At 46.0% G+C, this 24,085-nt stretch overlaps 1 protein-coding gene across 3 annotated transcripts in view; it reads left to right on the forward strand.

Annotated features, from left to right (window-relative positions):
* LOC135553077 (glycerophosphodiester phosphodiesterase domain-containing protein 5-like) overlaps nt 1-23,333 on the forward strand; it is a 72,511-nt gene extending 49,178 nt beyond the window's left edge. The window contains exons 8-18 of one of the 3 annotated variants that reach the window (XR_010457550.1): nt 4,711-4,856; nt 8,313-8,395; nt 9,461-9,611; nt 12,190-12,411; nt 13,710-13,867; nt 13,947-14,094; nt 18,186-18,268; nt 19,505-19,519; nt 20,825-20,937; nt 21,267-21,536; nt 21,805-23,333. Coding sequence is in view for 2 of the 3 variants with exons in the window: in XM_064985169.1 (XP_064841241.1) it covers nt 4,711-4,856; nt 8,313-8,395; nt 9,461-9,611; nt 12,190-12,411; nt 13,710-13,867; nt 13,947-14,094; nt 18,186-18,268; nt 19,505-19,519; nt 20,825-20,937; nt 21,805-21,890 (1,205 nt within the window). In the remaining variant the exon portion in view is untranslated. The remainder of the gene's footprint in view (nt 1-4,710; nt 4,857-8,312; nt 8,396-9,460; nt 9,612-12,189; nt 12,412-13,709; nt 13,868-13,946; nt 14,095-18,185; nt 18,269-19,504; nt 19,520-20,824; nt 20,938-21,266; nt 21,537-21,804) is intronic. The other 2 variants (XM_064985169.1, XM_064985170.1) reach the window with 2 other exon arrangements.
* Nucleotides 23,334-24,085: the final 752 nt, after the last annotated feature.

The following is a 24,085-nucleotide window of genomic DNA, read 5'->3' on the forward strand; positions in this document are numbered from 1 at the left end:
TGGATGAGCTGCACTACCTGAGCCACTTGTGTGGGTTGTAGACTCCGTCTCATGCTACCACGAGAGTGAAAGCACCGCCAGCATTCAAAAGTGACCAAAACATCAGCCAGGAAGCATAGAAACTGAGAAGTGGTCTGGTCACCACCTGCAGAACCACTACTTTATTGGGGGTGTCTTGCTAAATGCCTATATTTTCCACCTGTTGTCTATTCCATTTGCACAACAGCATGTGCAATTTATTGTCAATCAGTGTTGCTTCCTAAGTGGACAGTTTGATTTCACAGAAGTGTGATTGACTTGGAGTTACATTGTGTTGTTTAAGTGCTCCCTTTATTTTTTTGAGCAGTGTATTTTATATTCAAATGGCCACCCTTTGCATTGATGACAGCTTTGCACACTCTTGGCATTCTCTCACTCAGCTTCATGTCTTCAATCAAAATCAAATCAAATGTATTTATATAGCCCTTCGTACATCAGCTGATATCTCAAAGTGCTGAACAGAAACCCAGCCTAAAACCCCAAACAGCAAGCAATGCAGGTTTAGAAGCACGGTGGCTAGGAAACTCCCTAGAAAGGCCAAAACCTAGGAAGAAACCTAGGCTATGTGGGGTGGCCAGTCCTCTTCTGGCTGTGCCGGGTGGAGATTATAACAGAACATGGCCAAGATGTTCAAATGTTCATAAATGACCAGCATGGTCGAATAATAATAAGGCAGAACAGTTGAAACTGGAGCAGCAGCATGGTCAGGTGGACTGGGGACAGCAAGGAGTCATCATGTCATGTAGTCCTAGGGCTCAGGTCCTCCGAGAGAGAGAAAGAAAGAGAAGGAGAGAATTAGAGAACGCACACTTAGATTCACACAGGACACCGAATAGGACAGGAGAAGTACTCCAGATATAACAAACTGACCCCAGCCCCCCGACACAAACTACTGCAGCATAAATACTGGAGGCTGTGACAGGAGACACTGTGGCCCCATCCGAGGACACCCCCGAACAGGGCCAAAGAGAAAGGATATAACCCCACCCACTTTGCCAAAGCACAGCCCCCACACCACTAGAGGGATATCTTCAACCACCAACTTACCATCCTGAGACGAGGCTGAGTATAGCCCACAAAGATCTCCGCCATGGCACAACCCAAGGGGGGGCGCCAACCCAGACAGGATGACCACATCAGTGAATCAACCCACTCAGGTGACGCACCCCTTCCAGGGACGGCATGAGAGAGCCCCAGTAAGCGAGTGACTCAGCCCCTGTAATAGGGTTAGAGGCAGAGAATCCCAGTAGAAAGAGGGGAACCGGCCAGGCAGAGACAGCAAGGGCGGTTCGTTGCTCCAGAGCCTTTCCGTTCACCTTCCCACTCCTGGGCCAGACTACACTCAGTCATATGACCCACTGAAGAGATGAGTCTTCAGTAAAGGCTTAAAGGTTGAGACCGAGTTTGCGTCTCTGACATGGGTAGGCAGACCGCTCCATAAAAATGGAGCTCTATAGGAGAAAGCCCTGCCTCCAGCTGTTTGCTTAGAAATTCTAGGGACAATTAGGAGGCCTGCGTCTTGTGACCGTTGCGTACGATGTCAGAAGGTGAATTCACCAATTTGTAAGTCGCTCTGGATAAGAGCGTCTGCTAAATGACTTAAATGTAAACGTATGTACGGCAGGACCAAATCAGAGAGATGGGTAGGAGCAAGCCCATGTAATGCTTTGTAGGTTAGCAGTAAAACCTTGATCAGCCTGGAGTGCATTTCAATTGTAAAAAGTTAATTTGTTGAATTTCTTTCCTTCTCAATGTGTTTAAGCCTGTCATTTGTGTTGTGACAAGGTAGGGTTGGTATACAGAAGATAGCCTTATTTGGTAAAAGATCAAGTCCATATTTGGGCAAGAACAGCTCAAATGAGCAAAGAGAATCGACAGTCCATCATTACTTTAAGACCTGAAGGTCAGTCAATTCGGAAAATGTCAAGAACTTTCAAAGTTTCTTCAAGTGCAGTCGCAGAAACCATCAAGCGCTATGATGAAACTGGCTCTCATGAGGACTGCCACAGGAAAGGAAGACCCAGAGTTACCCCTGCAGAGGATGAGTTCATTAGAATTAACAGCCTCAGCAATTGCAGCCCAAATAAATGCTTCACATGGTTCAAGTAACAGACACGTCTCAGCATCAACTGTTCAGAGGAGACTGCGTGAATCAGGCCTTCATGGTCGAATTACTGCAAAGAAACCTACTAAAAGACACCAATAATGGGCTTAGAAACACGAGCAATGGACAATAGACCGGTGGAAATCTGTCCAAATTTTAGATTTTTGGTTTCATCCTCCGTATCTGTGAGACGTAGAGTAGGTGAACGGATGATCTCCACATGTGTGGTTCCCACCGTGAAGCATAGAGGAGGTGTGGGGGTGCTTTGCTGGTGACACTGTCAGGGATTTATTTAGAATTCAAGGTACACTTAACCAGTATGGCAACCACAGCATTTTGCAGTGATACGCTATCATATCTGATTTGCACTTAGTGGGAATATCATTTGTTTTTCAACAGGACAATGACCCAACACACCTCCAGGCTGTGTAAGGGCTATTTGACCAAGAAGGAGAGTGATTGAGTGCTGCATCAGATGACCTGGCCTCCACGCTCACTCGACCTCAACCCAATTGAGATAGTTTGGGATGAGTTGGACCGCAGAGTTAAGGAAAAGCAGCCAACAAGTGCTCAGCATATGTGGGAACTCCTTCAAGAGCATTTCAGGTGAAGTTGGTTGAGAGAATGCCAATGGTGTTCAAAGCTGTCATCAAGGCGGTGGCTATTTTGAAGAATCTCAATTATTAAATATGTTGATTTGGTTGATCAATTATGGTTACTACATGATTCCATATGCGTAATTTCACACTTTTGATGTCTTCACTATTATTCTAAACTCAGCAAAAAAAGAAACGTCCCTTTTCAGGACCCTGTCTTTCAAAGATAATTCATAAAAATTCAAAACTTCACAGATCTTCATTGTAAAGGGTTTAAACACTGTTTCCCAAGCTTGTTCAATGAACCATAAATAATTAATGAACCATAAATAATTAATGAACCTGCACCTGTGGGATGGTCGTTAAGACACTAACAGCTTACAGAGTGTAGGCAATTAAGGTCACAGTTATGAAAACTTAGGACACTAAAGAGGCCTTTCTGGAAAAACACCAAAAGAAAGATGCCCAGGGTCCCTGATCATTTTTTTGAACGTGCCTTAGGCATGCTGCAAGGAGGCATGAGGACTGCAGATGTGGCCAGGGCAATAAATTGCAATGTCCGTACTGTGAGACACTTAAGACAGCACTACAGGGAGACAGCTGATCATCCTCGCAGTGGCAGACCACGTGTACAACACCTGCACAGGATCAGTACATCTGAACATCACACCTGCGGGACAGATTCAGGATGGCAACAACAACTCCCTGAGTTACACCAGGAAAGCACAATTCCTCCATCAGTGCTCAGACTGTCCGCAATAGGCTGAGAGAGGCTGGACTGAGGGCTTGTAAGCCTGTTGTAATGCAGGACATGACCGGCAACAATGTCGCCTATGGCCACAAACCTCTGTCGCTGGACCAGACAGGACTGGCAAAAAGTGCTCTTCACTGACGAGTCGTGGTTTTGTCTCACCCAGGGGTGATGATCGGATTCACGTTTATCATCGATGGAATGAGCGTTTACAACAAGGCCTGTACTCTGGAGCGGGATCGATTTGGAGGTGGAGGGTCCGTCATGGTCTGGGTGCGGTGTGTCACAGCATCATCGGACTGTGCTTGTCATTGCAGGCATTCTCAATGCTGTGTGTTACAGGGAAGACATCCTCCTCCCTCATGTGGTACCCTTCCTGCAGGCTCAACCTGACATGAACCTTCAGCATGACAATGTCACCAGCCATACTGCCTGTTCTGTGCGTGATTTCCTGCAAGACAGGACTGTCAGTGTTCTGTCATGGTCAGTGAAGAGCCCGGATCTCAATCCCATTGAGCACGTCTGGGACCTGTTGGGCTAGGGCCATTCCCCCTAGAAATGTCTGGGAACGTGCAGGTTCCTTGGTGGAAGAGTGGTGTAACATCTCACAGCAAGAACTAGCAAAGCTGGTGCAGTCCAAAAGGAGGAGATGCACTGCAGTACTTAATGAAGCTGGTGGCCAAACCAGATACTGACTGACTTTTGATTTTGACCACCCCTTTGTTCAGGGACACATTATTCCATTTCTGCTAGGAACTTGTTCGGTTTGTCTCAGTTGTTGAATTTTGTTATTTTCATAAAAATATTTACACGTAAAGTTTGCTGAAAATAAACGCAGTTGCCAGTGAGGATGTTTTTTTGCTGATTTTACAATGTAGAAAATAGTAAAGATAAATAAAAACCTTTGAATGAGTAGGTGTGTCCAAACTTTTGACTGGTACTGTATCTCAACCCAAACTGGCCACGTAAAATGTTTAGAAACATTCTGTGAATGGTCTTCTTGCACATAAAGAAGCTATATTCAAGTGTGCTATTTATGTCCTTGACCATCTCCATACAATAGACAACGTGACGAGCAAAAAAGTATTCCATGACATTGAGCCTTTCGGCCAAAGCTATTCTATATACTTGGGTATTCTATTCATTCTATGTTTTATTCGTCACCCTCCCCAGTGTTTCTATTAATTCTATATCTATGTTGTGTTCTACCCCCTCCCCAGTGTTTCAGGTGGTGGTTCTCCTGCTCTACCTAAGTGTTCTACTGGGCCTCTACATGGCCCCCCTTTCCATCACCTCCCCCTGCATCATGGAACACGCCAACCTCACACCACGCCCTGACGTCATTGGCCACCAGGGCGCACCCATGGTGAGTCAGCTGAACCAGCTGCCCAATCCGAGGGCATGTAATGGGAGGCACCTCATACGTTTTGCTTCTAGATTATACAATAACAGACCCACAGAGATGTAACCTTCATGGAGGGCACAAGAGAAATCATGCTGGCCAACAGTTTATATTTCCACCCACTCACTTCCTTCAAACTATCTAGGGCTATTCTTGTGTATTAATGACCCTCTGGACCTGAGCTGAAAATAGCCCAGGAATAGATGGCGAACAGACTTCTGGGCTTTCTATAAGCACTATCTGGAAGATATAGGCTACTGTATGTGTGAGCACTTAACCTATCAGCTCAACCTATAGAATAAATATTTCATATGATTCCATGTCTAGCATTTCTTCACTTGTTTTCTTAATTCATATCATGTTATACTGCATTTCTCTCCAGGCAGATATACAGTGCATTCGGAATGCATCAGACCACTTCCCTTTTTCCACATTTCATTACGTTACAGCCTTATTATTTCATTACGTTATTTCATTACGTTACAGTTGACAGCATGTCAGAGCAAAAACCAAGCCATAAGATCGAAGGAATTGTCCGTAGCGCTCTGAGACAGGATTGTGTCAAGGCACAGATCTAAAAGGGTACCAAAAAACTTCTGCATCATTGAAGGTCCCCAAGAACACAGTGGCCTCCATTATTCTTAAATAGAAGAAGTTTAGAACCACCAAGACTCTTCCTAGAGCTGGCCGCCCAGCCAAACTAAGCAATCAGGGGAGAAGGGCCTTTTTCAGGGAGATGACCAAGAAACTGATGGTCACTCTGACAGAGCTCTAGAGTTATTTTGTGGAGATGGGAGATCTTTCCAAAAGGACAACCATCTCTGCAGCACTCCGCCAATCAGGCCTTTATGTAGAGTGACCAGACGGAAGCCACTCCTCAGTAAAGGCACATGCCAGCCCACTTGGATTTTGCCAAAAGTCACCTAAAGGACTCTCAGACTATGAGAAACAAGATTCTCTGATGAAACCAAGATTAAACTATTTGGCCTGAATGCCAAGCGTCACGTCTCGAAGAAACCTGGCACCATGTGTTTTGGGTCATTGTCATGCTGGAATACCCATCCACGACCCATTTTTCAATGCCCTGGCTGAGGGAAGGAGGTTCTCACCCAAGACTTGACGGTACACAGCCCCGTCCATCGTCCCTTTGATGCAGTGAAGTTGTCCCCAAAGCATAATGTTTCCACCTCCATGTTTGACGGTGGGGATGGTGGTCTTGGGTCATAGGCAGCATTCCTCCACCAAACACAGCGAGTGGAGTTGATGCCAAAGAGCTCCATTTTGGTCTCATCTGACCACAACACTTTCACTCAGTTGTCCTTTGGGGGTTCTTTCTTGAGCAGGGGGACCTTGAGGGCGCTGCAGGATTTCAGTCCTTCACGGCGTAGTGTGTTACCAATTGTTTTCTTGGTCCCAGCTGCCTTGAGATCATTGACAAGATCCTCCCGTGTAGTTCTGGGCTGATTCCTCACCGTTCTCATGATCATTGCGAATCCATGAGGTGAGATCTTGCATGGAGCCCCAGGCCGAGGGAGATTGACAGTTCTTTTGTGTTTCTTCCATTTGCGAATAATCGCACCAACTGTTTTCACCTTCTCACCAAGCTGCTTGGCGATGGTCTTGTAGCCCATTCCAGCCTTGTGTAGGTCTACAATCTTGTCCCTGACATCCTTGGAGAGCTCTTTGGTCTTGGCCATGGTGGAGAGTTTGGAATCTGATTGATTTCTTCTGTGGACAGGTGTCTTTTATACAGATAACAAACTGAGATTAGGAGCACTCCCTTTAAGAGTGTGCTCCTAATCTCAGCTCGTTACCTGTATAAAAGACACCTGTGAGCCAGAAATCTTTCTGATTGAGAGGGGGTCAAATACTTATGTCCCTCATTAAAATGCAAATCAATTTATAACATTTTTGACATGTGTTTTTCTGGATTTTTTTTGTTATTCTGTCTCTCACTGTTCAAATAAACCTACCATTTAAAATTACAGACTGATAATTTCTTTGTCAGTGGGCAAACGTACAAAATCAGCAGGGGATCAAATATTCCCTCACTGTAGTAGAGGGTAACGGTACGTACCTACCTGTTCCTGGGAGTCATGTCTTTCAGTGATGGGTTCATAATATTCCCTCACTGTAGTAGAGGGTAACGGTACGTACCTACCTGTTCCTGAGAGTCGTGTCTTTCAGTGATGGGTTCATAATATTCCCTCACTGTAGTAGAGGGTAACGGTACGTACCTACCTGTTCCTGAGAGTCGTATCTTTCAGTGATGGGTTCATAATATTCCCTCACTGTAGTAGAGGGTAACGGTACGTACCTACCTGTTCCTGAGAGTCGTGTCTTTCAGTGATGGGTTCATAATATTCCCTCACTGTAGTAGAGGGTAACGGTACGTACCTACCTGTTCCTGAGAGTCGTGTCTTTCAGTGATGGGTTCATAATATTCCCTCACTGTAGTAGAGGGTAACGGTACGTACCTACCTGTTCCTGAGAGTCGTGTCTTTCAGTGATGGGTTCATAATATTCCCTCACTGTAGTAGAGGGTAACGGTACGTACCTACCTGTTCCTGAGAGTCATGTCTTTCAGTGATATTTCAGGTTCATAATATTTGGAGCTTAAACCATTCAAAAGATATTTTGTAGGAAGAGAACAGAAACCTCTCTGTTTATTACAACCTCATCTAGCAGCTACCGGAGGTTACTGATGTAACCCCGGGTTTGATGAACCAAGCGCAAATTTTCTCTCGCCACCCCATTTTCAAATCAGGCGACCCCTAGTTTGGAAAACCCTGTCCTAACGATTCGCATACACAAAAACATGACCCATCCATCCAGCGAGCTGCAGACAGATGCTCCCCAGCCAGCCGGTTGGGGCATGTTGCAGTAGTTGATCACCCCAGAAGTTAAATGCTGTGGAGGAATTAAGTCTTAAAAACCTGAACTCCCCCAGGACACGCCACATGACCTACTGTTTCCCAGCAGCACTTTACATTGCTTTTCCCAGGTGTCCAGTCCCCTCGCAGTATTAGACAGTTTGACCGACAGTATCACTGACCATTATTAGTTTGACCAATGTGGCCTAGTGTCTTGTATTGCACCAGTCAGTATGTGTTCAATAGTCTGTTTATCAATAATAATTATGAGCTCATAACTCATTACTTTTAACTGGAATACATTCTCCATTTCCTCACACCCATTTTAAAGGGAAATTGAAAAAAATGTGAACTTGATGAAAATTATCTCCAGCACCACCTCAGCAACATGTGGGAAAATGGCATGTTTCAAAGGAGTGTTAAACTTCTGAAACCTATATGAACCTGTGAACTCTGATTGCAGTAAGGTATATGAAATGTCTCTGACCTCCATGAAACATCAATATACGTCAGTGTGCTGATGATGTTCCTCTCTGTCTGTCGGTAGCTGGCTCCAGAGAACACCATCCTGTCCTTCCAGAGGGCTCTGCAGATGAACGTCAGTGGGCTGGAGGCTGACGTGGCCATCAGGTACACACACACCGAAAGAGACTCACAGTGTAGCCAAACTAGATCAATGGGGAGCTGCAGGGAGAGACAGTGAGAAGTCAAGTCTGTTGTAAGCTAGTTGATTGAGGAGTACAGCCAAGTACCGGTCAGCCAGTGTCATAATGCTGGTCTCGGCTTCCTGTCTAGGATTCAGCCGCTTATTACCATTCGGTGAGAAGCATCGGTTTTAGTAACAGTGGCAGCATCGGTTTTAGTAACAGTGGCAGCATCGGTTTTAGTAGCCGTTTTTAGTCGGAGGCGGCGGCGGCGGCCACGTGTGTTTGTCTATTTGCCTTTGTGTCAGTGAAAGCTCATTGAGCTTGTGTATACATTCCTCCACTCTCTAATTCAGATGAATGGGAGGTGGAGACGTGCGTGCTGATGACAGTTACGCTGGGCTCTGGGCTGCATTGAGCTCATGCTGGAGCTGACTAATGAAACCTGAACAGGGCCAGGCTCTATACACCCTCCTGGCCAGAGATGCGTGTACACAGACACACACCCGAAGGGACATGGGTCATTCAGGCACTAATTGAACGTTTCAGTCACGCTTTATGGTCACTGAAAACAATAATGAATGATAGACAACAGGCTAAATTATGTTTTTAGTCTGATTTAGGTGCTTGCTTGGGATGTAATCTTACGAAAGCGTTGTGATTCTAGTTGTGAATTTGACTAACAATTTCAAGTGTAGGTAATGTGTTTTTGTTTTCCATGTCTTACAACCTGAGGTTAACTGAAAAGGTGGGGAAATTATTTGGCATTCAAAGTGAAGATGAAGCTAGCAACATGAAAGTAGCTTTCAAGTAATGTGAGTTTTGCCTCAAACAGCTCTAGTCTTTTCCCTTCATGATTTGAAGGTTTTTGGCGCTTCCCTAGAGAGCATTCAGTATTTATATTGTAAGAACTTCCACTTAGAATCACAAAATATCAGTGGATATAAACTTCTGAGAAATAAGATGATCATATGATGTTGAACAACACTGTACGGCACTGAATATACTTTTGTATTGGTAGACCTGACTGTTTAAATCTTTCCTGTCCTAGCCTTGACGGGGTGCCGTTTCTGATGCGAGACCGCACCTTGAGGAGGACTACAGATGTGGAGAAAGTGTTTCCTGCCAGACAGCTGGACGATGCCTCCTCCTTTAACTGGACAGACTTACACAGCCTCAATGCCGGCCAGTGGTTCCTCAAGGTACCACAATGTTACTCACACTCCCGCTAAGGAGGAATTGTACTGTCACACCCCCGCTAGGTAGGAATGCTACATTCACACCCCCGCTAGGTAGGAATGCTACATTCACACCCCCGCTAGGTAGGAATGCTTCATTCCACCCCCGCTAGGTAGGAATGCTACATTCACACCCCCGCTAGGTAGGATTGCTTCATTCACACCCCCGCTAGGTAGGATTGCTTCATTCACACCCCCGCTAGGTAGGAATGCTTCATTCACACCCCCGCTAGGTAGGAATGCTACATTCACACCCCCGCTAGGTAGGAATGCTACATTCACACCCCCGCTAGGTAGGAATGCTACATTCACACCCCCGCTAGGTAGGAATGCTTCATTCACACCCCCGCTAGGTAGGAATGCTTCATTCACACCCCCGCTAGGTAGGAATGCTTCATTCACACCCCCGCTAGGTAGGAATGCTACATTCACACCCCCGCTAGGTAGGAATGCGACATTCACACCCCCGCTAGGCAGGAAAGCTACATTCACACCCCCGCTCGGTAGGAATGGTCCTGTCACAACCCCGCTAGGGAGGACTGGTACCGTCTGTCACAACCCCGCTAGGGAGGACTGGTACCGTCTGTCACACCCCCGCTAGGTAGGACTGGTACCGTCTGTCACACCCTCGCTAGGGAGGAATGGTGCCGTCTGTCACACCCTCGCTAGGGAGGAATGGTACCGTCTGTCACACCCCCGCTTGGGAGGAATGGTACTGTCACACCCCTCACTAGGGAGGAATGGTACTGTCACACCCCCGCTAGGGGGGAATGGTACTGTCACACCCCTTCTATGTAGGATGGTACTGTCCCACCCCCGCTAGGGAGGGATGGTACTGTCACACCCCCGCTAGGGAGGAATGGTACTGTCACACCCCCGCTAGGGAGGAATGGTACTGTCACACCCCCGCTAGGGAGGAATGGTACTGTCACACCCCCGTTAGGGAGGAATGGTACTGTCACACCCATGCTATGTAGGAATGGTACTGTCACACCCCCGCTAGGGAGAAATGGTACAGTCACACCCCCAGCTAGGGATGAATGGTGCTGTCACACCCCCAGCTAGGGAGGAATGGTGCTGTCACACCCCCAGCTAGGGAGGAATGGTGCTGTCACACCCCCGCTTGGGAGGACTGGTACTGTCTGTCACACCCCCGCTTGGGAGGACTGGTATACTGTTATGCCATCCTTTTCTCTCTGAAGGTTTCTAACCAAATGTAAGCTTGCAGGACCTCACACCACCCTTTCTTTCACTTCTTTCACTAGGCCTATTTCTCCTCAATGCTTTGGGTCCATTTCATTGCCACTTGGCTGATAGGAAATCTCATTAATGAAGTGAAGAATTTGCCTATATTTTCAATCAAACCCTGATCTCATCATAAAATGATGTATTATTACGATTGCAATGTAAACCTAGAAATATATCCATGCTATGTTGGAATGGTACTGTCACACCCCCGTAGGGGGGAATGGTACTGTCACACCCCTTCTATGTAGGATGGTACTGTCACACCCCCGCTAGGGAGGAATGGTACTGTCACACCCCCGCTAGGGAGGAATGGTACTGTCACACCCCCGCTAGGGGGGAATGGTACTGTCACACCCCCGCTAGGGGGAAATTGTACTGTCACACCCCTTCTATGTAGGATGGTACTGTCACACCCCCGCTAGGGAGGAATGGTACTGTCACACCCCCACTAGGGGGGAATGGTACTGTCACACCCCTTCTATGTAGGATGGTACTGTCACACCCCCGCTAGGGGGGAATGGTACTGTCACACCCCCGCTAGGGGGAAATTGTACTGTCACACCCCTTCTATGTAGGATGGTACTGTCACACCCCCGCTAGGGGGAAATTGTACTGTCACACCCCTTCTATGTAGGATGGTACTGTCACACCCCCGCTAGGGAGGAATGGTACTGTCACACCCCCGCTAGGGGGGAATGGTATACTGTTATGCCATCCCCTCTATGTAGGATGGTACTGTCACACCCCCGCTAGGGGGGAATGGTACTGTCACACCCCCGCTAGGGAGGGATGGTACTGTCACACCCCTTCTATGTAGGATGGTACTGTCACACCCCCGCTAGGGGGGAATGGTAATGTCACACCCCCGCTAGGGGGGAATGGTACTGTCACACCCCCGCTAGGGGGGAATGGTACTGTCTGTCACATCCCAGCTACAGAGGACTGGTATACTGTTATGTCATCTTTCTCTCTCTGAAGGTTTCTAATGGAAGCATGCATGAAATGTTTCTTTGTAAGACCTCACACAGCCCTTTCTTTCACAAGGCCTATATTTCTCCTCAATGCTTTGGGTCCATTTCATTGCCACTCGGCTGATTAGGGAATCTCATTAATGAAGTGGAGAAATTGCCAATATTTATCAATCAAGATTTCTTCCCTGGATTGTGTTAAAATAAAATTGACCCAAACCCTGATCTCATCATAAAGTGATGTATTATTATGATTGCCATGTGAACCTAGAAATACACTAAATTGATTAGCTTGACTGTGAGTACCAGTGTGTGTTGTCCTCTAGGAAGACCCATTCTGGACGGTCCAGTCCATGGCTCAGAGGGAGGTGATGCTGGTGGGGAACCAGAGTGTGTGTAGTCTGGAGCAGCTGCTGAGGCTTGCCACCCTCCATAACCACACAGTGGTGTTCGGCCTGCGCCGACCCCCGCACGGACACCCCTGCTACCACAGCTGGATAAACGATACCCTGGGGGTCATACTCCTGTCTGGGATTCCACAGCACCTGGTGAGACCGGCATCACACATTGTGTGATGGGGGAGGGGGGGGTTGTAGTAGTGTACACGACTGAGATAGTGGTCCTTTGGTAGAGCAATGGCTTTTGTAATGCCAGGGTAGTGGGTTTGATTCCCGGGAACACCCATACTTCAAAAGGATTCACACATGATTGTAAGTCGCTTTGAATAAAAGTGTCAGCTAAATGGCTATTATTATTATTATTATTCGATAGTGGACAGAACCTTGTTAGGGCTCGGCCCCGGTCCCCTATGGGAATCAAGAGGAGGAAAACGCTACTCATAGTGGAGAGATGGAACTGTCAGCTTGAGGCTGACCTGAAGATTGCCTGTGACATCAATCAATGTCACAATCATTACTCTGTCATCTCTGATGTCCCTAATTACACATATACATCCATGTCCCATAACTAATCTGAGCTCTGTCTGCCTTTGTCTGTGTCGGCCGGCCGGTCTGTGTCGGCCGGTCTGTGTTGGCCGACACCGGCCGGTCTTTCTTTCTCTCTCTTTCTTTCTGTCTTTATTTCTTTCTGTCTTTCTGTCTTTCTTTCTCTTTCTTTCTCTCTTTCATTCTTTCTCTTTCTTTCTTCTCTCTTTCTTTCTTTTCTCTCTCTTTCTTTCTTTTCTCTCTCTTTCTTTCTTTTCTCTCTCTCTTTCTCTCCTTTCTTTCTTTCTTCTCTTTCTTTCTTTCTTCTCTTTCTTCTTTCTTTCTTTCTTATCTTTCTTCTTTCTTTCTCCTTTCTTTCTTTCTTCTCTCTCTCTTTCTTCTTTCTTGTTTCTTTCTTTCTTCTCTCTCCTTCTCTCTCTTCTTTCTCTTCGCTCTCTTTCTCTTCGCTCTTTCTTTCTTCCTTCCTTCTTTCTTCTCTTTCTTTCTTCTCTCTCTCTCTTTCTTCTTGTCTTCTCTTTCTCTCGCCCTCTTTCTCTCACGCTCTTTCTCTCGTGCTCTTTCTCTCATGCTCTTTCTCTTTCTCGCTCTCTTTCTCTCGTGCTCTTTCTCTTTCTCTCGCGCTCTTTCTCTCGCGCTCTTTCTCTAGCGCTCTTGCTCTCTCTTGCTCTCTCTGTTGGTCGCGCTCTCTCTCTCTCTCTCACTCTCGCAGTCGCTCTCGGTTGCTCTTGCTCTGTCGCTCTCTCTGTTTCGCTTTCGCACTCTCTCGCTCTCTCTTTCTCTCTCTCGCTCTAGGTCTCTCTGTCGGTCTCTCTCGCTTTCTCTTTCTCTCTTTGTCACGCTCTCCCTGTCATGCTCTCACTCGCTCTGTGTGTGTCTCTGTCTGTATGTGTGTGTGTTGGCAGGTGATGTGGACCCCAGACTGGGACAGGGGGCAGGTAAGACAGGTGGCTCCAGGGCTGCAGCAGACATCAGTAGAGAAGCTGCCTCCTCAGGTCCTTCACCAGCAGGGAATCAGCAGACTACTGTTACGTTACAGCCAGGCCAGCCCTGATGACATCAGGTGGGTTAACACACACGCACGCACTGTGTGTGCTTCTTCTGTATATGTGTGTATGAATGTGTCTGTCTGCATCCCCCAGAGAGTTCTCCAGGAGCAATGTGAGTGTGACTCTGTACACGGTCAACGAGCCCTGGCTGTTCTCTGTACTCTGGTGCAGCGGGGTCTCCTCTGTCTCCTCTGAAGCCCCCAACATCCTCAGAAAGGTGCCTTACCCCATCTGGCTCATGGTAAGTCCCTCACAGCACCCTCTAGCACCCCCACCTTTATTCCTACACCATTACTCCTATAGCCCCCACACAGTTACCCCCACATCATTACTCCTACAGCACCCCCACACCAGTACTTCTACAGCACCCACATTGCCCCAGGCCCTGTTGGCACTCCTCTCTGGGTTAGCAGACTGACTCCCAGCAGGGAACACTGTGTAGTGAAGACTACAGAATAGAGCACGTCCATGGAGTTCAGGAAAGCACGGTATATTTTACCCACCCTGTCTCTCTGTCTGTTAGCTAGTCAATGTGGCCACTACCTACATCCACCCTGTCTGTTAGCTAGTCAATATGGCCACTACCTACACCCACCCTGTCTGTTACAAGTCAATATACACCCACCCTGTCTCTCTGTCTGTTAGCTAGTCAATATGGCCACTACCTACACCCACCCCTGTCTCTCTGTCTGTTAGCTAGTCAATGTGGCCACTACCTACATCCACCCTGTCTGTTAGCTAGTCAATATGGCCACTACCTACACCCACCCTGTCTGTTAGCTAGTCAATATGGCCACTACCTACACCCACCCTGTCTGTTAGCAAGTCAATATGGCCACTACCTTCACCCACCCTGTCTGTTAGCTAGTCAATATGGCCACTACTACCTACACCCACCCTGTCTGTTAGCAAGTCAATATGGCCACTACCTACACCCACCCTGTCTGTTCTCTCTGTCTACACCCACCCTGTCTGTTAGCTAGTCAATATGGCCACTACCTACACCCACCCTGTCTGTTAGCAAGTCAATATGGCCACTACCTACACCCACCCTGTCTGTCTCTCTGTCTGTTAGCTAGTCAATATGGCCACTACCTCCACCCACCCAGTCTGTTAGCAAGTCAATATGGCCACTCCACTACCTACACCCACCCTGTCTGTTAGCTAGTCAATATGGCCACTACCTACACCCACCCTGTCTGTTAGCTAGTCAATATGGCCACTACCTACACCCACCCTGTCTGTCTCTCTGTCTGTTAGCTAGTCAATATGGCCACTACCTACACCCACCCTGTCTGTTAGCTAGTCAATACACCCACCCTGGTCTGTTAGCAGTCAATATGGCCACTACCTACACCCACCCTGTCTGTTAGCTAGTCAATATGGCCACTACACCACCCCACCTACACCCACCCTCTGTCTGTTAGCTAGTCAATATGGCCACTACCTACACCCACCCTGTCTGTTAGCTAGTCAATATGGCCACTCTACTACCTACACCCACCCTGTCTGTTAGCTAGTCAATATGGCCACTACCTACACCCACCCTGTCTGTCTCTCTGTCAATATGGTTACACCAGCTAGTCAATATGGCCACTACCTACACCCACCCTGTCTGTTAGCAAGTCAATATGGCCACTCTACTACCTACACCCACCCTGTCTGTTAGCTAGTCAATATGGCCACTCTACCTACACCCACCCTGTCTGTTAGCTAGTCAATATGGCCACTACCTACACCCACCCTGTCTGTTAGCTAGTCAATATGGCCACTACCTACACCCACCCTGTCTGTTAGCTAGTCAATATGGCCACTACCTACACCCACCCTGTCTGTCCTCTGTCTGTTAGCTAGTCAATATGGCCACTACCTACACCCACCCTGTCTGTTAGCTAGTCAATATGGCCACTACCTACACCCACCCTGTCTGTTAGCTAGTCAATATGGCCACTACCTACACCACCCTGTCTGTTAGCTAGTCAATATGGCCACTACCTACACCACCCTGTCTGTCTCTCTGTCTGTTAGCTAGTCAATATGGCCACTACCTACACCCACCCTGTCTGTCTCTCTGTCTGTTAGCTAGACAATATGGCCACTAAATTACACCACCCTGTCTGTCTCTGTCTGTTAGCCAGTCAATATGGCCACTACCTACACCCACCCTGTCTGTTAGCTAGTCAATATGGCCACTACCTACACCCACCCTGTCTGTTAGCTAGTCAATATGGCCACTACCTACACCCACCCTGTCTGTTAGCTAGTCAATATGGCCACTACCTACACCCACCCTGTCTGTTAGCTAGTCAATATGGCCACTACCTACACCCACCCTGTCTGTTAGCTAGTCAATATGGCCACTACCTACACCCACCCTGTCTGTTAGCTAGTCAATATGGCCACTACCTACACACACCCTGTCTGTTAGCTAGTCAATATGGCCACTACCTACACCCACCCTGTCTGTTAGCTAGTCAATATGGCCACTACCTACACCCACCCTGTCTGTCTCTCTGTCTGTTAGCTAGTCAATATGGCCACTACCTACACCCACCCTGTCTGTTAGCTAGTCAATATGGCCACTAGCCAATATACACCCACCCTGTCTGTCTGTCTCTCTGTCTGTTAGCTAGTCAATATGGCCACTACCTACACCACCCTGTCTGTCTCTCTGTCTGTTAGCTAGTCAATATGGCCACTACCTACACCCACCCTGTCTGTCTCTCTGTCTGTTAGCTAGTCAATATGGCCACTACCTACACCCACCCTGTCTGTCTCTCTGTCTGTTAGCTCGTCAATATGGCCACTACCTACACCCACCCTGTCTGTCTCTCTGTCTGTTAGCTAGTCAATATGGCCACTACCTACACCACCCTGTCTGTTAGCTAGTCAATATGGCCACTACCTACACCACCCTGTCTGTTAGCTAGTCAATATGGCCACTACCTACACCCACCCTGTCTGTTAGCTAGTCAATATGGCCACTACCTACACCCACCCTGTCTGTCTCTCTGTCTGTTAGCTAGTCAATATGGCCACTACCTACACCCACCCTGTCTGTTAGCTAGTCAATATGGCCACTACCTACACCCACCCTGTCTGTTAGCTAGTCAATATGGCCACTACCTACACCCACCCTGTCTGTTAGCTAGTCAATATGGCCACTACCTACACCCACCCTGTCTGTTAGCTAGTCAATATGGCCACTACCTACACCCACCCTGTCTGTTAGCTAGTCAATATGGCCACTACCTACACCCACCCTGTCTGTCTCTCTGTCTGTTAGCTAGTCAATATGGCCACTACCTACACCCACCCTGTCTGTTAGCTAGTCAATATGGCCACTACCTACACCCACCCTGTCTGTTAGCTAGTCAATATGGCCACTACCTACACCCACCCTGTCTGTTAGCTAGTCAATATGGCCACTACCTACACCCACCCTGTCTGTTAGCTAGTCAATATGGCCACTACCTACACCACCCTGTCTGTTAGCTAGTCAATATGGCCACTACCTACACCCACCCTGTCTGTTAGCTAGTCAATATGGCCACTACCTACACCCACCCTGTCTGTCTCTCTGTCTGTTAGCTAGTCAATATGGCCACTACCTACACCCACCCTGTCTCTCTCTGTCTGTTAGCTAGTTAATATGGCCACTACCTACACCCACCCTGTCTGTTAGCTAGTCAATATGGCCACTACCTACACCCACCCTGTCTGTTACCTAGTCAATATGGCCACTACCTACACCCACCCTGTCTGTTAGCTAGTCAATATGGCCACTACCTACACCACCCTGTCTGTTAGCTAGTCAATATGGCCACTACCTACACCACCCTGTCTGTTAGCTAGTCAATATGGCCACTACCTACACCCACCCTGTCTGTTAGCTAGTCAATATGGCCACTACCTACACCCACCCTGTCTGTCTCTCTGTCTGTTAGCTAGTCAATATGGCCACTACCTACACCCACCCTGTCTGTCTCTGTCTGTTAGCCAGTCAATATGGCCACTACCTACACCCACCCTGTCTGTTAGCTAGTCAATATGGCCACTACCTACACCCACCCTGTTTGGTAGTGTGGGATCTCGGTGTTTATGGAACTTCTTTAAATTGTCCTTTCACTCCTAGTTACATTCTGACTAGAGTATTCTCTTTTGTTCACCTTTGAATAACTAATCCATTATGCATTGAACATTATTTTCTGTACCACAATATTACATGAATTTCATTATTACATAATTTTAGGGAAGTATACTTTGTTCTAAGTTTGTTGTTTTAGGAGACGGTGCCACCTGGTGGTCTAATGCTACCATGTTGTGTTTCAGAGTCCGGATGAATACTGTCTGATCTGGGTCGCTGCTGATCTCATCTCCTTCACTGTAGTTATAGGAATTTTTGTATTCCAAAAGTAAGTCCTCTTCTGCTGATTTTTAATATGATTTTCTCAGGATGTAATTTTTAAATGTAGTACTAGGTAGTAATTAACCTCTGTTTTTACTGGAGATGTATTAGTCAACTGATTTTAAAGGAGGAAGAAAGCAGATGAAAGCATTTTTTTTACTGTGCCTACATAGCACTGGGCATGGGAATATTGTCAACACTCACTCACACACAGACAATGACCTGTTATTACTGCTGTCGTGCCTCTGGCAGCCTTTACACAGTTAACACATCTCTTCCTGCCTCTGTGTCTGCTTCACACCCTCTCTTTCCACCTAGTGGTGCGTGTTCTACCTCTCAGGGGCTTAATGTTCAATAATATAATGATATCCGCCATTTGCAGACGCTTTTATCCAAAGCGACTTAGTCATGCATGCAACCATTTATTATGTATGGAGTGGTCCTGGGATTCCAACCCACTATCCTGGCATTGCAAGAGCCATAAACTACCAATTGAGCTACAGAGGACCAGCAGGCTCCTGTATATTGTACAAGCACATATTAACAGAACTCTGCATACACAGATTACCGTTTATATTACATTAATTAGGGTTTCCTCAAGGGAAGATTAACCATGATTCTTTTTAAGGTCATTGTTGATCTTCCACAGTGGATCTACTACAGTGTTTTCTACACCCTCCTCTCCCAAATAACTTCAGTGAAAGGCAAGAGTCCTTTAGCAGAGGAATACCATCCAGCCAATGGGAATACAATTGTGTAGTGGGTATTCACAGGCCATTTTGGATGGATGAAAGTGTAATTATTTGATAAAGCACATTTACAATGTTAACACGGTGGCTTGGAGAATCAGCTGGAGAAGTATCTCTTGTCAACTTAACAATGTTTCCCGTTGCAGTTGTTTGTACTTTTAAGTAACTTGAAACCAGAAAGTATGCTTCCTTGAAAACTCTGAAAGACTGTAGGAAGCTGTTGCTACAGGAGTTTCTCTATGAATTTCACTTTCCTTCCTGAGCCATAACGCTGTTGTGGGATGGAGGACAGCAGAGCAAGATCTCCATCCTCCAGTCTTATGGTGTGGGGTTTGCTATGCTTAGCAAAGTGCTGGCCGCTGCAGCCTTCTAAACTGACCTCAATCTCTCCACCTTCTTTTGTCCTTGTTCCCTTCTCTTCCTCCTTTTTCTTCTTCCTCTCCTCTGGCTGATGTGCATGCTCCTCTTCTCTGCTGCATTCTGGCATCTCTCAGCTATCACATTATCAGGTAACTGGGTCAACTCTGACCCACTCTGCGTTTCCTTTTTCTCCCTCTTCCACTCTCTCCATTTCCCTTTTATAGCCAAATTTGCTGTATCATTTCATCCTTTCTGTATACGTCATCCTTTACATCTTTTGTTTCTGTCTTTCTCTCACCTGTATTGTTGTATTTCACTGCTGCCACTTCTCATTCTCCCCACTCGAGGAGAGAATAAATACAAGCGAGCCTACCAGTATTGGCCTTTTAGTGGCAGACCGCAGTACTTTGTCCCTCACAGCACAAATGCTTGTGTTCACTTTTATCCCAGTTGAGTTTTACTGTTTACATTATTAACCGAATGACAGTCTGCAAATTAATTATAGAATTGTATTAAACAAGGAAGAGCTCTTTTCATTTATGGTGTTGATTTGGACAAAAGCTCTGCTTTGCTGTTTTTTTAAGTGCATTGATGCATTAGCCAAGACACAATATTGCTAATGTAATAATTTAATTTATGTGCCTCTATTTGTTAATTACCATAATTAAATTGTGTTGTGGAAGTAAATCTTCTTGCCTCCGATATTACTCCAGTTAGTGTTGTGATGCTCAAAGCTAGTCGGCCATATTTGCACTCCCTAGTAGGCGCAGTCCTTGATCAAGGACAAAATTACATGTATTTAGGTATAAAAAATATATTTTAATGTTTAGCTCACATCATATAATGTACGAGTATACATTAATGTGTCTGTAATAGAATAAATGTGGCCAAAACTAATGTAGACTTTAATAAAGCAATTTCTATAGCTTCCCTACCATTGTAAAACATATTTTGGGAGTGCCAAGATGGAGGCACGGTGGCTTCAACACAGCGCCCACTTTCAGTCATCTAGTGTATATATAAATCATTGGTCACAACTAGTCAGTAAAGGATCGCAACTAGTCATTAACTGAAGTACGTTCTTTCAGATAAGTGGAGAAGTCTTTGGCTCAGACTCTGGTCTATTTGTACATGTCCTTATAGATTCAGTACAGCAACCAACTTCAATATCCGTCTGTTTGCTTGGTGTTATTTTGAGGTCAGCCAAATAGAAGTAGAAGAATTTGAGGCCAAATGGTGTCCAGGGACCACACACGTTGACATAGAGTAGCAATCTCCACGCAAAATGGCCGACACATTTTGACATGCCTTTAGCTCCATGTTGGACAGGTCCTTGAGACCAGAGGCAGAAGTACTGTGGTATGACCAGAGGCTCTATATCAGGGTTCTCATATAGAGCAGGTGAACCCTGCTCTATATGATGTCCTGCCTTCTGTGTGACCTTTCCTCTCCAGGTGGAGGTTGAGTGGCATGCACAGTTACAACCCTGAACAGATCATGCTGAGTGCCGCGGTCCGGAGGTCCAGCAGAGACCTCAACATCATGAAGGAGAAACTCATCTTCTCCGGTAAGGAAGGACCCCACAGAGAGGAGAGCTGCACGGCCTGTGTTTACTGTATTGTGTGTTTGTTTCTCTGGCTGTGTCCCAGTACTGTGAAATGGCTTCCCCTCCTTTTCTCATCTCCTTATTTATTTACCACTGATCTGATGACATTGGATAGATGAAGTGGATGCCTGATTGTTTTGGCCAGCCATATTGCTTTCACCTATTAATCAGTGGTCACAGAAAAGGAGACAAGGAAAGGCAGCCATTTTAGGAGTGTCTGGGGATGTCAGTGTGTTACCCTATCCCAGCATGCATCTCTGAGTGTTTGTAATGTAATTATCCTTCCCAAGGTCAACCGCAGTAGCAGTCTCAACCTGTGTGTGTGTGTGTGACCTGCACTCCTCTCCACCTCCACTCCTCTTCATCCTGCCATCTCTCCATCATCCTCTGCCTGCTGTGACCATTCGTTCGACCATTCCATCCCTCCCTTCCCCTCGCTCTCTGCCTGCCCCGCCTTTCCCCCTCTCCTCCTCAATCACCCACCAGAGACCTGTGTCATTTAAAAGGGTGCCTAGACAGCCCACTGAGACCCACCAGCCTCTCCTGGTGGGTGGTGAAAGGTACGTCTGATGAGGGTCTTCAATGGCCATCAGTCAGTCCAAACCACTCTAGAATAACCACTAGTAGGTATAGTCACTTAGAAGAGATAAGTGGTGACATACAGAGCAAAGAAAACCTAAGGGATTTCTCTGGTGTGGTTTGGATATGATGCCGCAGTGATATTTTTTGGGATGATCTGTGTATTGATGTGGTCTGTGTTGTACACTCCATCAGTGAAATACCCTGTGAACACTGACTGTGATGTGCCTTCTCTCTTCTGCCTCCCAGAGGTGAGCAATGGTGTGGGCAGTGCTGAGGACCTGTACATGGAGAATGGCTTCGACTACTACAACAACGAAGGCATCTCCCATTGACTCTTACTCACCGAATGTGAATCTACTCACCTAATGTGACACCCGACTCGACTAGCATGTGGAAACTGAGTAAATTAAGACTTCCAAGTGACTGTCTTGTGATTGGGCTTATCTATTGTTATGATTACTCTTGTTTTACTCAGTGTATCCAGATAGTTATTGGTTTGTTCCTCCTACTTACTGACTGATTGACAGGCTGCTGTATTGCTGAAGAATCCAAGGCAAGCACCACCCATTGCTTTGTACATTCTGTAAATAGGTTTGTTTTTGCTTGTTATATACAATGTGGGACTAAATGCACTTTTTATTGATGAACTGATTGATTCGTCAGATCTGATCTATGGCCTCTTCTCCTCACCTCTGTGGGCAAACTTGTTGGCTCGAGTTCCATATCAGGATTTCAACATTCAGTGGAGAGTCATGCATTTTATTTATATTTTTTACCAATTTGTTGGCCAGAAAAAGGGCAATTTAAAACTATATTGGTCCATTTAAATATATATATTTACTTAAACCTCCCGTGTGCTGGGATTGAATGGGTTCATGGGCCGGATCTGGCCCTCTGCCGTAGTTTTTCCCACCCCTGCTCTTGATGCTTGGAGGCCCCCCCCCTCCAGTTATCAATGCTTATTTGTTTGTTTCTACACTGTTATTTGGATTTCTTGCAGTCACTTTATAGCAGCCAATTCTTCTTATTCACAGGAATTATTATTTGTGCAGCATGCTCCCTTTGGGCGCTATTCTGATTTATAGGAACAAAAAGAACATGAACACGCTGTTTACAGAAGTCCTGCCTTCTCCGACTGAAATAGTTTCATGATGTAAGATAATGATTTGAACAGCATTTCCAAGCATATGATATACAATATTAAGTGACTTGTGGAGCTGTGCTGTCTCGGGCCGGGCTTGTGTTCAGGCAGAAGTAATGTTTACTCAGTGTTTTCGGGTTCATTGTGAATGTGTTTTGATTTTTAAAGGATGTGTACAATGCATGTATTATGTAGAGATTTCACCCCTACCCTCCGTGTGCAGTCCTACATAGTGTGCACATATTAGATGTTTTAGGTGCTATGGCTGGCTGAGCATTATATTGGAAATGGCATCCTGATTATGTATAATAATAGCTATAGTGTTGAAGAGTTTATGAAAGTAATTGAAATACTTTGCCGGCCCAACTTCTCAATGGCATTTGAACTTGTGGTGTTTGAAAAGCAAAGTGCATCAAATCAATTGGTTTCTATAGGGGGACATGAAAGGGTGTCTGATGAGATGAAGTGGGGTGTGTTATATTAACTGTGAAAATAAAGCTGGAGGCTGTTGAAGGGATGACGCTGAGTATCATTATAGTTCAAACCGGGTCAAGGAATGGATAGACTTGTGTTCATTTACTCCTTTGGTATTTGTGCCTCAGAAGTCAATAATTAAAATGCTTCTGATACCGAAGTGATATCCTTTGTGGTATTTTTGTAGCTAGAACATAACAAACCATTTAGGTTGGCGTTACTGTTGACTGTGAATCTCATGTCAACCATATTCCTACTGAATCCTTGATGTACAGTGTCTTCAGAAAGTATTCACACCGCTTGCCTTTTTCCACATTGTTGTTTCAGCCTGAATTAAAAATGGTTTCAATTTAGATCGTCACTGGCCTACACACAAAATACCCATGTCAGTAATGTTTTTTACAAATGTAATTAAAAATGAAAAGCTGAATTGTCTTCAACTCTAAATACATTCAGGAGTAAAAAGTGCTTAAGTCACATGGACACAATCCAAAAGTGCAAAGCTCTTAAACTCACCCAGAAAGATGCAAATATTTTCATCGCTGATAAAGGTGATTCTAACAAAGTAAATTTGATTTCTGTATTTCATTTTCAATAAATTTGCAAACATTTCTAAAAACATGTTTTCACTTTCATGGGGTATTGTGTGTAAAAATCTATTTAATCCAGGCTGTAACACAACGTGGAATAAGATGAGGGGTATGAATATTTTCTGACGGCACTGTTATATTACTGGCCCATGCCAGTAACTAACACCATTGTGGATGTCTGTTATACTGACATTATTTCCCCTCAATGATGGAGTGAGGTGGCAGGTAGCCTAGTGCTTCAAGCGTTGGGCCAGTAACCAGAAGGTTGCAAGATCAAATCCCCGAGCTGACGAGGTAAAAATCTGTCGTTCTGCTCCTGAAC

This window comes from Oncorhynchus masou, chromosome 13 (assembly GCF_036934945.1).
Source record: "Oncorhynchus masou masou isolate Uvic2021 chromosome 13, UVic_Omas_1.1, whole genome shotgun sequence".
NCBI lineage: Eukaryota > Metazoa > Chordata > Actinopteri > Salmoniformes > Salmonidae > Oncorhynchus > Oncorhynchus masou.